The sequence below is a fragment of the Saccopteryx bilineata genome, chromosome 5 (assembly GCF_036850765.1).
Source record: "Saccopteryx bilineata isolate mSacBil1 chromosome 5, mSacBil1_pri_phased_curated, whole genome shotgun sequence".
Lineage (NCBI taxonomy): Eukaryota > Metazoa > Chordata > Mammalia > Chiroptera > Emballonuridae > Saccopteryx > Saccopteryx bilineata.
Genome location: NC_089494.1, coordinates 75,257,379 through 75,273,883, shown reverse-complemented (window position 1 = coordinate 75,273,883; position 16,505 = coordinate 75,257,379). Strand labels below are relative to the sequence as shown.

Sequence of the window (16,505 nt, the reverse complement as noted above, 5' to 3'; positions counted from 1 at the left end):
TATGATAGCAAACAAATTTCTTTCTAAGCTTCAATTTTCTCTTTAGGAAAGTGCCCATAATGATGACAGTAATCTCAAGTGCATGAGAATGCACATAAAATGCTTATCAGGGCTCCTGGAATTGTCAACATGTAATAAATGATTCTACTATTTCTATCTCTAGAGCATTAGGAATGCATAAAGATGCTGGAATACTCATACCAGGCTGCATAGTACTTATTTGTTTGTGTATTTACTCAGTTATTTTTTTAGCCACTTAGAATGATCATTACTTCTTAAAAATAGTGTAGAAGTAACAATTGATCTTCCTGGAAGCGCTAACTCGTCATGGAGAACCCTGGAGTAAAGTGCAAAAAACACTGCATAGCAGACCGCCAAGGAAATGAAATCAAATTAGACTTCTTTTGATGTTGTTTTGATAGATTTCCTGAGCATCAATTAGTCAACAATTTATGCTGCACAGAAAATTCTACTGGATACTCTGTGAAGTAAAAATAGAAGATACAGTTCTCTCCTTTCAATAATTTTATAATTTAGTGCATTGCAATAAATTTATGAAGTAAAAATAAGCTAATGTGTTAGAGAGTAAACGGTGAAGTGCTGGGGAACAGAGTGACAGAAGGCAATGTTAGATAAAGTGATCCCAGCAAGCCTGGGCCTGAATTACTAACAAGGGCAAGCCAGATGATGACTGGGGAAAGTTCCAGAAGAAAGCCATAGCAAATGGTTTGGCCCTTAGATAGAAACGAAAGTGATGCTTGATTAAAATAAAAAGCTGTGCACTTCAAGGTTGTTAACTTTGGATCATTGAGTCAGCTGGGAGCCCTTAATCTACCCATGCCTGGGCCCACCCAAGGCTATTCTGGGTTAATTGTATGGAGTAGGTTGTGTGTATCTGTATTTTTAAAAACCTCCCCAGGTCATTCTGAGGGGCATATATGGGTGAGAAGCACTGGCCAACAATGGTAAATACAGAGTGGTGGGAAATGGGTTCAGAGGCACAGAATGGGGTTCCATGACACAGCTTTTAAGAATGCTGTGTTAGAGCCCGACCAGGTCATGGCACAATGAATAGAGCATCAGTCTGGCATGCAGAGGGCTCAGGTTTGAAACCCCGAGGTTGCTGGCTTGAGCCTGGGGTCATAGACATGAATGAAACTATGGTCACTGGCTTGAGCCCAAAGATCTCTGGCTGAAAGCCCAAGGGCACTGGCTTGAGCCCAAGGTCGCTGGCTTGAGCAAAGGCTCACTCATTCTGCTGTAGCCCCCCCCCCCCGTATGTCATATGTCAAGGCACCTAGGAGAAAGCAGTCAATGAACAACTAAGGAGCTGCCACGAAGAATTGATGCTTCTCATCTCTCTCCCTTCCTGTCTGTCTGCCCCTATCTGTCCTTCTCTCTGTTTCTGTCTCTCGCTAAAAAAAAAAAAAAGGAATGCTGTGTTAGAATTTGAGTTTTATTCTGAAGGTGATTGAAAGTCAATGAACATGAGGGTTTAAGCATAGGCATGACATAATATTATATATAAGGTCTACCGAGGTTCTGTCTGTTTTTGGAATAAAACAAAATACAAATTTTTCTTACCGTCAATAAACTTTATTAAATACTATAATTGCCATTATTATTAATGATTTCTTACCAGCGTGAGGGCAATTTGTATATCCCATTTTTGAAAAATGTTTTATCTTTTGATGCGAAAAATTGAACCAGTGCTTGTTTGATATCTTCTTTATTTTTGAATTTTTTGCCCTTCAAAAAATTTTGTAAGGACAATAACAAGTGATAGTCAGAGGGTGCTAAGTTCGGGGAATATGGTGGATGAGACAGACATGCTTCTGTAGCATTTCTTCCTTGTTGAAATTTGTAAAAATTATAGTGGCGTAAATGAACCTTATCAGTAGCCATGGGTACACTATCGCTTCACACATAAGACTAACGTGAATCAACTTTGTTTTAGTTAATTTGCTACATCAGTATGTATACATTAAGTAATAAAAATAGAGGCACACATGCGCCAAATAAACATGTGCTTACGTGTCGAAACTTGTGATAGAAACGGACAGAACTTTCCGGTAGACCTTATAATTTAGGTTTTAAAAGAAGCACTTTGGATACTGCCTAAAAAGCATGGATGGCAGGAGGAAGCAACAGAGTAAAAATAGTATAAGCAGTTAAATATACCTGTAAACACCAGTGACACAACAAATACAAATTACCAGTGATGGCTATCCAGAGAAATACATCCATTATTACACATCCAGTGGCACTTGTTGAACTTGGCCAACTGTAAATTGAGCTGGCATTTACATTCCATTTCTATCCTAACGTCACAGTCATTATATGTTAGTCTTTAACATGAACAACTGTTATTCAATAATTCTCAACTTTGGTTGCCAATTAGAATAAAGTATGGATTAAAAAAATAATACTGATGCTGGCTTCACTCCAGAGACTTTAGTTTATTGATATGAGAATTGGACTTGGATGCTGAGAATTTTTTAAAACTCAAGTGATTTTAATCCATAGACAGCAGTAAGAACCACCAAATTAAACAAACAATAATTCATTAACTGGGAACAGATGTGCTAAAGTTGGCACAGGATTCTGATTTGCTCATAGTTGATAACTTTAGCAGAACACAGTCATCCAGTGTTCATGTTCAGGAAATAGAGCCCAGCACAGTGAATCCAGGGTAAATATTATGATTGGGAGTCACCGTCCGAAAATGGGAAATGGAATATGGGACGGTTTGCTTGGCCTGTGTACAGCAGGAATGGTGTGTGAGGTAAGGTATTTATAATAGTGTTTATCATTTATTCTAGGAAAAAAGCAGAGGTGGGTATACTCAGCTTTGTATTTCCTTTTCAATGCAGAATATCTCCACAGGTTTGTAATTTTTCTTACATGTCTCAAACCTTCCTGTACTCGACAACTGTTGTCAAACCCACAAATAATCCAAAAGCTGCAGTTAAAGTGACTGGTGAGTTGCAACCATCCTACATGTAAAGAGGATGTGTAATTAAACTGCAACCTTTCCCGAATGTGTGAGAATTCGAGGGTCGGCTGGGAAGTGCAGGAAGCTGAGTGCTCTTACAGGGCTCTGGGGGCCAGTGCCGGGGTTGCCCATCAGAACGGCCCGTAGATGGTGGGGCCTGGTGGCTGGGAAAGGCTCTCAGTCACCTGGCAGAATTTCTTCTAAAGGATGAGAAGTTTAATTCTTTCTTAAAGCAAATACTTATGGAGAGTTTTACTACACGTAAAGCTGAGACAAAGAAAATAAGCGGTTATATTACTGGATGTACCAATCAGACATGGAAGTTTACTTTTAAATCATAAGTTTTATTATGTTTTTAGTATCTATATTATATTACTTATACTTTTTAGTATTTGAAAACACTCAAATACATTTATTTCAAAACATTTGTTGGACTTATCTTTTATGAGTGAGAATGACCATATCTCCTTTTGATGCTGAATTAATGAGTTTTTAGTGCCTGTTACCTTACTAAGTGTCAATCTTAAATATTCATATTCTTGAACTAAGTTATAAAATAACATACTCATAGGATTCTTTAATTGTAACAATAAAATAACATTGCTTTTACCTTCACATAGTTGTACTCTAAGAGAACAAACTGTCCATCAGGAGATACTGAATAATCATTTACAGAATATCCAAATTTATCCTGTTAATCAAATAGAAAAAAGAACAATTAAACAATCCCATTTAACTGCCATTATTCAACACTTACTTTGTAGAAGGAATAGATCTATACATGGGGCGTATGCCTTGGGAGCTCCCAATCTAGAAGAGATGACACATTCCCTCCCACACAAAGGATCATGATGTAAGGTGAACGGTGATCAGGGTTAGAGAACCAGGGCGGGAATGGTTAATTTTAACCAAGAAAAGACTGCTGTGAGGATGGGATTCAGAAACAGAAAACTTCTTAGTAGGGGGGAACAGCTTGAGAAAAAAGAGTATGCATATTTAGAGGCTGTCTAAAAGTTACATGTAACCTAAATACAGTATAGGTTATATCAAAGTTTAAGCTGAGAGGACATAAAATTAGAATATAATTTTAATATAATTAAATTAAAAAGCAGAACAATGACTATTTTTGCATATAGATGTGATAGACTTAGCTGTTTTTTGTTTGTTTGTTTGTTTTGTTTTTTTTAACAAAGATGCTCTAGGGATACAGTGCCTGAGATAAGATGAGAGGGTTGTGTCAACCCTGGACGTGGGTAATGCAGTGGTCTGGTCTAGAGTATGGAGTTAAGGACACAGATGAGAATACTTGCTATCTCACAAGAACAAACGAGTCTGTGAACCAGAACTCCACAGTGGGAATGAAAATCTAAGAGACACTTGAAGTTGCAGAGGGCTTGCTGAGTAAATATGGAGGAGGAGGCATAAACCAAGGAGAAGTGTGACTTGGTGGAGAGCACTGTTTACCAAAACCGGGAACTCAGGAAGAGGAATAGGATGTTTTCAGTTCGCTAGGAGAGTGAAGGGGAAATAACCAGTTAAGTTTGGGATACCGAGTTTAAATTGCCCGCAGATCATTCATGTGCAGAGGCAAGCAAGCCATTAGAAATAGAGGTTTAGATCTGGAGGGGGGTTAGGGTTAAAAGTGGGTACTGGAGCACCAGGGCCAGAAAGAGAGAGGGTGCTGAGGCTGTGGAAGTGCAGGAAATTTACTGAAGGATAGCATGCAAAGTGAGGAGGGGGGCAGCAAATGAAGACAGAGCCCGGAGGACACTTACATTTAGGAGTATGGGCAGAGGAGGAAGAATCGTCAAAGGAGACTAAAAAGTAGCCAAGGCAGGGAACATTCCAAGAAGGAGAGAAAGATCCACTGTGCCATATGCTGCAGGGAGAGTCCAACAGCATGAAACGATAGTACTCAGGATTTAAAAGGTTATGAAAAAAATCCCCAGAATTTCCTTAAAGTGTGAATTAATTATGTGATTAAACATACAAATGTACTGTTCTCCAAGAAAATGGAGCTGTTTCCATATTCGGCATTGAATAGCAAGATATTATTCTCTTGCTTGTAGAGATATTCGTGGTCTAAAGAGAGAAAACGGCCAGATCAATATTTCAAGTTGCTATTAAACACCTTCATAAGCTACAAATTATGCAATAAAAATTTAAGATTTAAGTTTGCACAATTACTAAATAAGCATTTCTAAGTTTGAAAAACATGAAGTGATGACTATTACACTAGTATGAATTCACTTTGGTTTCAATTCACATTTAATTTTCTATAGTTCATATCAAAGAAATAAGGTTTCTAGCTTAACTTCCTTTGTACCTTTAGGTAAAAAAAATATTCTTTCCCAAATGGTTTAAACAACAAGGATATCTTCTCAGTGCCATAGAAGTGCTTCACAATCTAACTACAGTAAACTAAAGCATAAAATCTGTCTCCTTCCTACCAAAAATCCTTACCTGAAACCCATCGTAAGCTGTAGAACTTCACTCTAAGAGTATTTTTTAAATAATCAGTCAGAGTGTAGGTCCTGCGACTATCAGCTGCACCATCATCTGTAGGTTGAAAAAAAGCCAAGTGTTCAATAAAGTGGAATAACTTAAGTTGTGCATAAAATAAACAAATGGATTTCAACAATCTACACTGGTTACAAGGTAGAGAAATATGCTCACAAAATGCAAAGCACATTTTGAAAGATTTTGAACTGGTGGATGGAGTAAAAATGCATTTAACTGTTACAGTGTATATGAATGTGTATTTCACCATTCATTAGTGCTGTATTAATGACCTTCATTATGAAGGTCTTGATCAACAATGTCCAATAAGCACATAATGTAAGTACATTTTCTAGTTAGCTATATTAAACTTTTTAAAGATATTAATTTTAATAGCATATTTTATTTAGCTAAATATATCCAAAATAGCATTGTAATGTTTAATCAATGTTTAAATGCTATAACTGAAATTAAAAAAATAATAATTTTCCGGCTCTGGCCGGTTGGCTCAATGGTAGAGCATCGGCCTGGTGTGCAGGAGTCCTGGGTTCAATTCCCGGCCAGGGCACACAGGAGAAGCGCCCATCTGCTTCTCCACCCCTTCCCCTCTCTTTCCTCTCTGTCTCTCTCTTCCCCTCTCGCAGCCAAGGCTCCATTGGAGCAAAGTTGGCCCAGGCACTGAGGATGGCTCTGTGGCCTCTGCCTCAGGCACTAGAATGGCTCTGGTCGCAACAGAGCGATGACCCAGATGGGCAGAGAATCTCCCCCTGGTGGATCCCGGTCGGGCACATGTGGGAAGTCTGTCTGACTGCCTCCCCATTTCCAACTTCAGAAAAATACAAAAAAAAAATTTCCTTTGGTTTGAGAGAGAGAAAGGTGGGTGGTAGGTAGAGAAAGAAAAAAGCATCAACTCATTGTTCCACTTCGTTATTCCATTGAGTTGTATACTTGTTGATTGTTTCTCACATATGTCCTAACTGGGGATCGAACCCATGACCTCCACGCATGGGGATGACGCTTTATCCACTGAGCCATCTGGCCAGGGCATTAGTGAAATCTTTAACAATCTTTTTTCTTTTTTTCATACTAAATCTTTGAAATCTGGTATGACTTTTACAATTACAGCATATACTAATTCGATTAGGCATGTTCCCAGGCAATAGCTTCATATGGCCATGTTGTAGACAGTAGGAGTCTAGAACATTCTTTCTTAAGGCCCTGAGGTTCTCTTTCAAGCCCTCTTGCAATACAGAAACCATTAAGATATGCTGATTACCCAACTCAGGGATCTTTGTTTCTATTGTCATTTTTCCTTAACTTGCTGGCTGTTTTCATGATAACCTTCTCTAACTCATTGACCATTATTTGATCATCTCCTATTTTGACTCTTATGCTTCTCCATTGACCTCTGAGGCAAAAATGCTTTGATACTGGGACCTTCAGCTTTCTACTCTTTTCCCTCTATATTATTTCTTCTAGAGAACTCCAAAGAATGTGGCTTTCTAAGTTTCGGGCATATTTTCCACTTAAATAAATGACAAAATCTATACTCATTACCACACCTCAAACACATTTCCCATCCTGTGTTGGGCCATTTTAGTTGGCCTGTCTCGTGCTAATCCTATACCTACTTTATCTAAAATAATTGTCTTCCTTCCAAAACTAGTTTTCTCTAGGGAATTGTGTGGTTTTATATTCTTTTACTGGTGGCCCAAATTCAAAGTCTGAAAATCATTTTGGGTATCTTCTTCTCTTTTACCATTATTTCCACCCAAACCACCCTCTTGATTCTTCCTGTGAAATCTTTATTTCCAGGTATCCCTGCCAGCAGTTTTTCTCCGGTCCAATCCTTCCACGGCACCACCACTATGATGGTTTTTCTGAAATGCCACTTTCATCCTGGTGATCTCTTCCTCAGAGCTTTCAGTGATTCCCCACTGTCTAGAGGAGAATTCACTCTTTAGTCTGATATTTGCGGTTTCCACAATCTAACCTGACACTCCCTTTCTAACCTTATTTCCCCTCTTTCCTGCATGAAACTTCTTACCTAGTCATACTGATCTGTCCATTGAACCCAGTAGACTTTCTGAGGCTTTTTAGCCTCTTCTGTTCATTGTCCAAAACCACGTACCTGCAATGTCTTCAACTGTTTCCCTGGCTTCACAATCCTCCTCCCTGCAACTCCCACCTCTTTCATGAAAACTTCAGTTCTGACTCCTCTGACTTTGCCCCTTCTACTGTTCATTTGGCTCTTATAACAATGACTTGTGTTAATAACTATTTTTTCATGCCTGCATGCCTACCTGTGTGGTCTACACAGCTAGGCCATGTAGGGTTTTGTATTTGTTTTTGTTTTGCATCAACTTTAGCACCCAGCACAATTTAATGTCATGGTAAGTAGGCACACTCACAAAAAGTTTTTGGTTTTTGTTGATTGACAAAGGATATCGTCCAACAAACATAGTCAAGACCATGCAATTCTTCTCCCCCAATTCCAGATCCTCCGCTGATGACAAACAACCTCAAGTCTTTTTCCAAATTCTCACTTCTTCCCTATACGTGCAAACATACACTCACAAAACCAGCCACCATCCTAACGTTACTGTAAGTGCAGTTCTTACTCTTGGGGGATTGTGAAGCCAGCAATACCTTCTCGTGTTAATATTTTACAGCCTATGGAAAGGTTATTCTCTTAAAGGAAATCCTCTTTCAAATATGTTAAGATTTTATTTCTTTGGATCTTATCACACAATCTTGATTCTGCCTATAAAACTTTTAGGTTTAAATAGATAAAATTGCTACACCTCACTTTATTACTTCATTGATTTTGCTTACGCCTAGTTTGTTAATAAGGTAAAAACAGTTTTTTAAAAAAGACCAAACTTTTTATTTAAAAAAAAAAGCAGGCCTGCATTTCACCTCCAAAAGTTAGTAAGATATTTGTGTTTATAAGAAGAAACATAGCAAATGAGTAAAACCCTTGAATTTGCCAAATTCAAACAAGAGTAAAGCCTTATTTCACAGCAAATATTAGTTGAAACTCATATTTGACTACAAAACTGCAAATCTGATTTGTTCACAAAATGCCCTCAGTTTTTGTATTCAGCCAATCATTCTTTCATACATTAAATAATTATAAAGTAAGTATATACTATTGGAAAGATACTATTGAAAACATATGCCTTGCTATCAAGAAATATTAATCTAAAATATACATAAAACATATCCCCAAATTAGAACAAATAAAGATATAAATGGTTAGAGATATTCACAGTACTAATGTTATCTGTTAATACATATTGAAATAGACCTATAGAATCTGTCTCACTTTTCTACACACACGCACACGCATATACACACGCACACAAATACATTACAATAAACTGAATGTTTGTCACCCCCCAAAATTCATATGTTTAAATCTTAACACCAATGTGATAGTTATAGGAGATGAAGCCTTTGGGAGGTAACTAGGTCATGAGGGTGGAGCCCTCATGAATGAAATCAGTGCCCTTAAAAAAGTGACTTCACCATGTGAGGACACAGACACTCACCAGACACCAAACATTGAATCCGCCAAGGCCTTCCACTTCCCAGTCTCCGAAATTGTGAAAAATAAACATTTGTTGTTTAAGTAACCCAAACTATGGTAATTTGTTATAGCAGCCTGAACTAAGGAATATATATGTAATATACAGCTATATCACTACCGAACATTTATCACTGACTCCTGATCTTGTAAGAGAAAAATGAATTAAATATCTTGAATAGATCACGTACGTAGTATATATACCCAGATTTTTCAGAATAATACAATTACATCTGAAATATTAAATTAATTGAAGTAAAATTCCCTGTGATGTCACTTGCTGCCCAGAGCGCTGCTCTTCACATTCATACTGTGTCTATCACTGAGCACTTACTTGCCCTTCTCAGACACTGCTGGGCTCATTTTCTCATTAGGCCAGAGCTTTTCTAAACCCATCCTCTCTAGCATGCTCAATCTCCTTTCTGCTCATAATGGGCCCAGCGTCATTTTGATCTGTCTGCTGAGGATCCAAATATCAACATCAGTGCCACACTCTTGCTATGGCCCAAGACACCCATGCCAGGCCCATGGCACCCTTGTCTTTTGTTGGGTTCAATCAGCTCCTTCACAATGACCCTGCAAATTGGCTTCCGTATCCTGGCTACCCAGCCCAGAACAGCACTGCTAAATTGGAGCAAGTAGAGCAACAAATGTTCCTTGTTTTTTGCCTTGCCATTTGATAAGCAGAGAGCATTGGAAGACACTTTTGAAACATCTAGCTAAGCGAGTTCTGTGAGATGTGAGTGCCAAGTCCAGGTTTTGACCTTTAGCAAGTTCATAGTTTGCTGCCAAATTACAACCTATTCTGTCAAGCATTTAGAGGACATGCTCATGTCTCTCCTTCCTGTCTACTTGCTCACTGACAGGGCACTGCTGCGGAGACAGATGAAGGTCTTTGGCTGCTTGTGTGGTTTTCCTGGTGGGCCTGGGACACGTCGTTCATTTGACTTATCAGTTCAAAGCACTGTGCTAGCCAAGTAGAGCAGTTAATCATATGTTACCCATCAGCATATACAGATACTCTTAATTCATGTCTTCAGTTTAAAAATCAGGAAAAGGTTAACAACTTTATGCTTTACTTCTTTGATGGGAGCAACTATTAGGTTGAACCATCTGAAAATGCCATTTTTATTAGTCAAAAATGTTAGAATAACAGCTTCTAAAATAGTTCAGCCCAAGAATAAATTCTCACCAAAGGCTGCATTTTAATGAATTCTTGCTATGGGATCAAAATCACTTCTGAGTACAAGGAATTCCAGAACGGTAGGATTCAAGTCGCAGAGTAGTATGGTCCTATGGAATATTCTTGCTTTGATAATTGTTCCTTTATGATTACTGGGTATTTTAAATATTTTTATACTTAAAAATAAACTTTTTCTGTCTATATTAAGCTATGATATATAATACTTCTACTTCACAAAGATAAACTGTTTTAGTAAATAAATGGCTAATAAAATGCGACTAAAATGAAATGTGCTCTTTACAGCTCATAAACTCACAAAGTTGTTAAACAGGGGGAAAAGATATCTGGTAATAGAGTTCTTGTGTTCCATATGGTAATCAGTTAACATTTTACATTGATGCTAGGGAAATAAAATGACTGTTACTTCAGAATTTGATATAACAAAATAGCAGCCTTGACATAGAGACAGAAGAAGAAAAATCCAGGAGGCCAAAGAAGAAATTGACTAGAAGGTTCCTTATGTCCTGTGCTATTCAGCAGCATATGCAGGCTACCACCCATCTATATTGACTCAACAAATACCAGTAAGGGGTTGGGTACCCTAGTGGCACTGAAATCAGAGAGCCTGGATTTGAGCCCATATCTAATTCTCCCTCTAGGGCCTTGGGAAAGTTACTGAGTCTTTCAAAACCTCACCACAAAGACAACAAACAGCGTGGGGATTGCAACAAGGAAAGGGGGTGTGGGCAGAGGCGATGGAGGTTAGAGAGGGGATAGATGGTGAAGGAAGGAGACTTGACTTTGGGTGGAGAACACTTAATGCAATATACAGATGATGTAGATTTGTGCACTTGAAACCAGTATAATTTTATTAACCAATGTCACCCAATAAATCCAATAACAAGATTTTAAAGAGAAAAAAAACCTCACTTCTAAAAAAAAATCTACAAATGAGATTAATAGCTGTATCTAGCCCATAGGGATTCACCACGATTAAATGAGATAACATGTGTAAAGTGCTTAGGTCAGGACTTATAATTTAAGGAGCCCTCCAGATACGTCACACTGTGCTGGGTGAAAGGACACAAAGATGAATAGGAGGGAGTCTCTCCCCGGGAGTACTTAGAAATGGTGCTGAAATTAGGAAATTCACTCCAGTAAAATAATAGCCATTTAGTTTCACCATGTTCATATCCCCATTGGTAGTAAAAAAAGGACCACATTGAAAAAATATCTAGGACACACACAATCTAATAGTTTGCTAAGCACTAATGAACATTGTTTTCTTCCTTTGACATGTCTAATACCATCCAAAGCATCCACAGTGAAGGTCTGCTGTGTGGAAGGGAAATGCTGGATGTAGTGGACTCAGAGAATTTGTGAAGAGGGATGATTTTCTGATACCATATGTGAAAGGCATTAGCATATAACTGCAGTAATCAGATTTGCCTTCTCAGTAAGAGAAACATCAGGTACATCAAGTGGCCTCTGAAAAATGCCTTGTCATTGCATTTTTCTACAGCTGGAGCTTGTGTAGAATGTGGGACTGCATACTCTTAAGCATTCACCCTAAGATCAGAGTGTCAGACAGACAAACTTTTGTTAAGGATGTTATTAATGTATTTTCAATGGTCGACTAACTGTTATGATACACATTTCCCAGAATAGCAACAATTTGGAAAAAAGAAAAAAAATTAATGGTGGTGGGGGGTGTCTGTCATGACTCTAGCCTCACCTCCTCCTCGCCTTTTCCTCTGCTCCATCCACAGAGGTCTGGCGCTCTGCCACAGACACACTGGGCCTAGTCTCGCCTCAGAGACTTTGAACTGTCTGCACCCTCTTCCTGTCCTGTTCTTCTCCTCAGATAGCACCAAGGCTTGCGGCTTCTTTGCCTTCCTCGGGTCTTTATTTAAATGTCTTTCTTCCTCGGACTAACACTTGCCCCTCCAGCCCCCGCCCCAGCACCACCACCTGCCAGGCTGTTCGATTCCCTGCCCTCACCCCTGCAAAGAGCCAGGAGGTTCAGCACACACAGGAAGCCGACACTAAACAGGATGTCAGGGCTGCTATGTACATTTATGAAATGGAAATTGTTTTATCATTATATTTTTCTGATCCTAGCCACTCCCTCTTCCCTTGATAGGATTCTTCTGGAAACAAACAAGACCAGTACAATACTGGCCAAACAGAGTTTACAAGGTTTTGTATGTCTCACTGTGCCGACAGTCAGCCAGTGTAATCCAAGGTGATGAGAAAGAGTTGAAAAGTGGACACTTCTGAATTGTACGGATAAATGACCCACAGGCCCATGAAATATGCAAATATTTTAACGAAGTTCTGGTTTCTCCTGAAAACTACTGACATCAATGGAGGGTGTTACAGTGCAACCTAAGAGCAAATCGTTTGTGTTAGGAAGAAAACTGATTAGAGCATCAGCATTTGAGGAAGTTTGAAGCTCTAATAGTATATCATTCAAGAACTTTCCAGAAAGATTTACAGGTATTATCAACAATGCTATTCTCTGTGCCAAGTGTTTGTCTTCCAGAATTTAAGGAAAAATGATCATTGGGAAACAAAACTGTGACAGACATTGTCCTTTCCAGCATTTGCCAGGCAAAACTTTCAAGAGTGTGAGACAAGTGTTATTACAGTGCCTGCCTTTGGATATGTTAAAATAATAAAAACATTGAAAATACACCTAAAGAATAATAATTGCAAATGCTTACAGAGTTCCTCCAGTGTGCTGGGCTGTTCTAGGCACTGTACATATAATAACTTATTCTCATCTTCATTTTCCAGGTAAGGAAATTGAGGCACGGACAGGCATGGGCAATAACTGGACTTAAGTCCTATGACTAGTGAGCACCAAGCCACATCTGAACCAGGCAATATGGCTCTAAAGTTTGTGATTATGACCATTCTTCCAAACAACCTAAACATCTGGGAAAGTGACTGCACGTAGTAAATACTATGTTGGCAGTGTTTGTGAATTGGTATAGATGAATTAGACTTTTGGGCAGTGTTGAATTCAAAGTTTGAAATTAATGTCAACAGACAATAATAGATAGAAACATTTGGGCTCCGGCAATTTGTTAGGTTTCATTAAAACGTAATTTGTTCTAATGCTCCTAAGTCAAAGGGAGTCAGAAAGAATTTGTGCCTTCTGAGAAACTGACAGTACAGTGTGGGCCCAACTTCCACTCAGATCCTCCTCTTCTTGATTCCTTAGGGACTTTGTTTTAAACTCCTCCCCCTCAGCATCTTTGATTTCTTTTCACTGCTTACTTCTGCCTTGTCCTTAAGGATGCACAGGGTGTATGTATCTTAAAAAATATTTACCTGATCCTGCTGCTTCCTCAAGCCATCGCTTCTCAAATAAACAGTCCACATCTGTGGCCTTCACTTTCCCACAGTCCCTCGGTGCGCCTTCTGATCTATCCCTTACTGCTTACACCATTTCTCCCTCCCTGTTGTCTTTATTGTTTATTTTCTATACCATATATTTTACCAATTAATCAAATAATTTTATATCGCTATTTAAATATTTAATCTGAACAGTCTTATCTTAACTAGACTATAAGTAAACTGGAAGGATGAATTTATTTTACCTTTATCAAACAACTGTTAGTACTATACTCTAAAGATAGGAGGTACAAGTGATCTAGTACTGGATGACTTGACTTTATATTTATAAATGTAAGTATTTTTATTAGAATTAAACATTAAAACTTTTCATCAAGAAATTAAAAAAAAAATTTTTTTCCCCATGAGCTCTAAGATAATACCTTTAATTCACCAAATACTTGTCAGGTTGTATTGTGTTGAAGAGTTTCCCCACAAAAATCATGTCCAGCTGGAATCTTAGAACGTGAACGTAGTTGGAATTAAGGATTTACAGCTATAGTTCATTAAGTTAAGATGAATTAGGTTGGGCCCTAAGCCCAATGACTGATGTCGTTACATTTACAAGAAGGCATATGAAGACATACTTTTGCTGACTTAGAAGAGAGATAAGATCATGTGGAAGCCCAGAAGGAAGAAGACCATATGAAGATGGAAGCCAAATTTGGAGCCACACAATTATAAGCCAAGGAACACCATGGGTTGCCCTAAGCACCGGATGTTAGGAAGAAGCAAAGAAGGATTATTCGCTGGAGTCTTTAGAGCAGTGGTTCTCAACCTTTCTAATGCCGTGACCCCGCAATACAGTTCCTCATGTTGCAGTGACCCCAAACCAAAAAATAATTTTGATGGCTACTTCATAACTGTAATTTTGCTACAGTTATGATTCGGGATGTAAATACCTATATGCATTATGTATTTTTCGATGGCTTTAGGCGACTCCGCTGGGGTCGTGACCCACAGGTTGAGAACCGCTGCTTTAGAGGAAGCAGGGCCCTGTCAACACCTTGATTTTGACTTTCTAGTTTATAACTGTGAGCAAGTAAATTCTTGTGTTAAGCCATCCAGTTTGTGGTAATTTGTTATAGCTGCCTTAGGAAACTGGTACAGCCACTCACAGTGTTCTTCAGTGTATAAAGTGCTACATGTAAGAGTGAATAGAACATGAAAATCTCCTATCCTCAGAAAGTTTACCTTCTGGGGGGGGGGGGAGGCATAAGAACAAATAGTAAGCAAATAATGCATATGGTAGGTGGTACCACAGAGAAAATAGGCGGGAAAGGGGAAAAGGAGTGTTAGGTCTGGAGCATGCAGTACGGTAAGGGAAGTTCCCACCAACAAGGAGGCATTTTAGCAGAGACCTACAAAAGGTGAGAGAGTGAGCAACAGACAGCCCCAGGGAAGAGGAATCCTGGCAGAAAGAGCATCCTGTGAGGCAGGATGAACAAGCAAAGGGAAGAGTGTAGGAGAGCAACTCAGAGAGGCAAGTCAGTGGAGTTCAGATCACCTGGGCCTTATTAGTCATTGTGTGGACTCGGGTTTATTCTGAAAGAGATGGGAAGCTATCGAATGGTTCTGAGCAGAAGAGGCTGTAATCTGACTTATGTTTAAAAATGATCACTATATTAGTTTTCTATTGCTGTATAACAAATGACCACAAATGTAGTGGCTTAATACAATGCCAACATATAGCTCAGAATTTTGTAGGTTGGAATTCCAACCTGGCATGGCTGGGTGCTCTGCTTAAGGTCAAAAGCTGAAATCAAGATGTTGATTGGGCCCTGGCCGGTTGGCTCAGCGGTAGAGCGTTGGCCTGACGTGAGGGGGATCTGGGTTCGATTCACGGCCAGGGCACATAGGAGAGGCGCCCATTTGCTTCTCCACCCTCCCTGCTCCTTCCTCTCTGTCGCTCTCTTCCCCTCCCGCAGCTGAGGCTCCATTGGAGCAAAGATGGCCCGGGCGCTGGGGATGGCTCCTTGGCCTCTGCCACAGGCGCTAGAGTGGCTCTGTTTGCGGTGGAGCGGTGCCCCGGAGGGGCAGAGCATCGCCCCCTAGTGGGCAGAGCGTCGCCCCTGGTGGGCATGCCGGGTGGATCCCGGTCGGGCGCATGCGGGAGTCTGACTGTCTCTCCCCGTTTCCAGCTTCAGAAAAGAAAAAAAAAAAAATCAAAAAAAAAAAAAAGATGTTGATTGGGCTGTGTTCTCACCTGGAGGCTCTGGGGGAAATGCTTGCTTCCGAGTTCATGCAGGTTGTTGGCAGAATTTGGTTCTACATGGTTGCAGGACTGAGGGCTCTGCGTCCTTGCTGGCTGCCAGCAGGGGCTGCTCTCACCTCCCAGAGGCCACCCACATTCCTTGACATATGGTCCCCTTCATCTCCCCAGGCAGCAGTGGCACATCAAATTTTTTTTGTGCTTCAAATCTCTGACTTCCCCTCTTGTGAGAAGCCAGAAGAACTTTGCTCATGTGATCAAGTCAGGCCTACTCAGGTACTTTCTCTTTCTTAAAATAGACTGTAATACAGAACATAACTTAATTACCAGAAATAAATCCATCACATTCACAACCTCAGAAATTAGGCAAAGATTAGTACCTGGGGGAAAGCAGAAAATTTGAAGAGTCATTTAAAATTCTGTGTACCACAATCACTTTGTCCATTGTACTAAAAATATACTTTAGGGAGGTAAGAAAATAGAGTATTTTTACAATAATTCAGATGAAAGGTGTTGGTGTCTTTGACTGGGGTGGTAGCAGTGAAGGTGGTGAGATATGGTCAAATTCAAAGAGTGTGAAGGAAGAAGTGATAGAATTTGCTGTTTTATTGGATATTGAGTGTGA

The 16,505-nt window shown here is 39.5% G+C and overlaps 1 protein-coding gene across 1 annotated transcript in view; it reads right to left on the bottom strand.

Moving 5' to 3' along the window:
• Positions 1-16,505, bottom strand: part of DPP4 (dipeptidyl peptidase 4) — an 89,621-nt gene that overhangs the window by 59,243 nt on the left and 13,873 nt on the right. The window contains exons 3-5 of the mRNA XM_066279193.1: positions 5,459-5,554; positions 4,986-5,077; positions 3,606-3,686 (exon numbers count right to left, since the gene is read on the bottom strand). Of these exons, the coding sequence (XP_066135290.1) occupies positions 3,606-3,686; positions 4,986-5,077; positions 5,459-5,554 (269 nt within the window). The remainder of the gene's footprint in view (positions 1-3,605; positions 3,687-4,985; positions 5,078-5,458; positions 5,555-16,505) is intronic.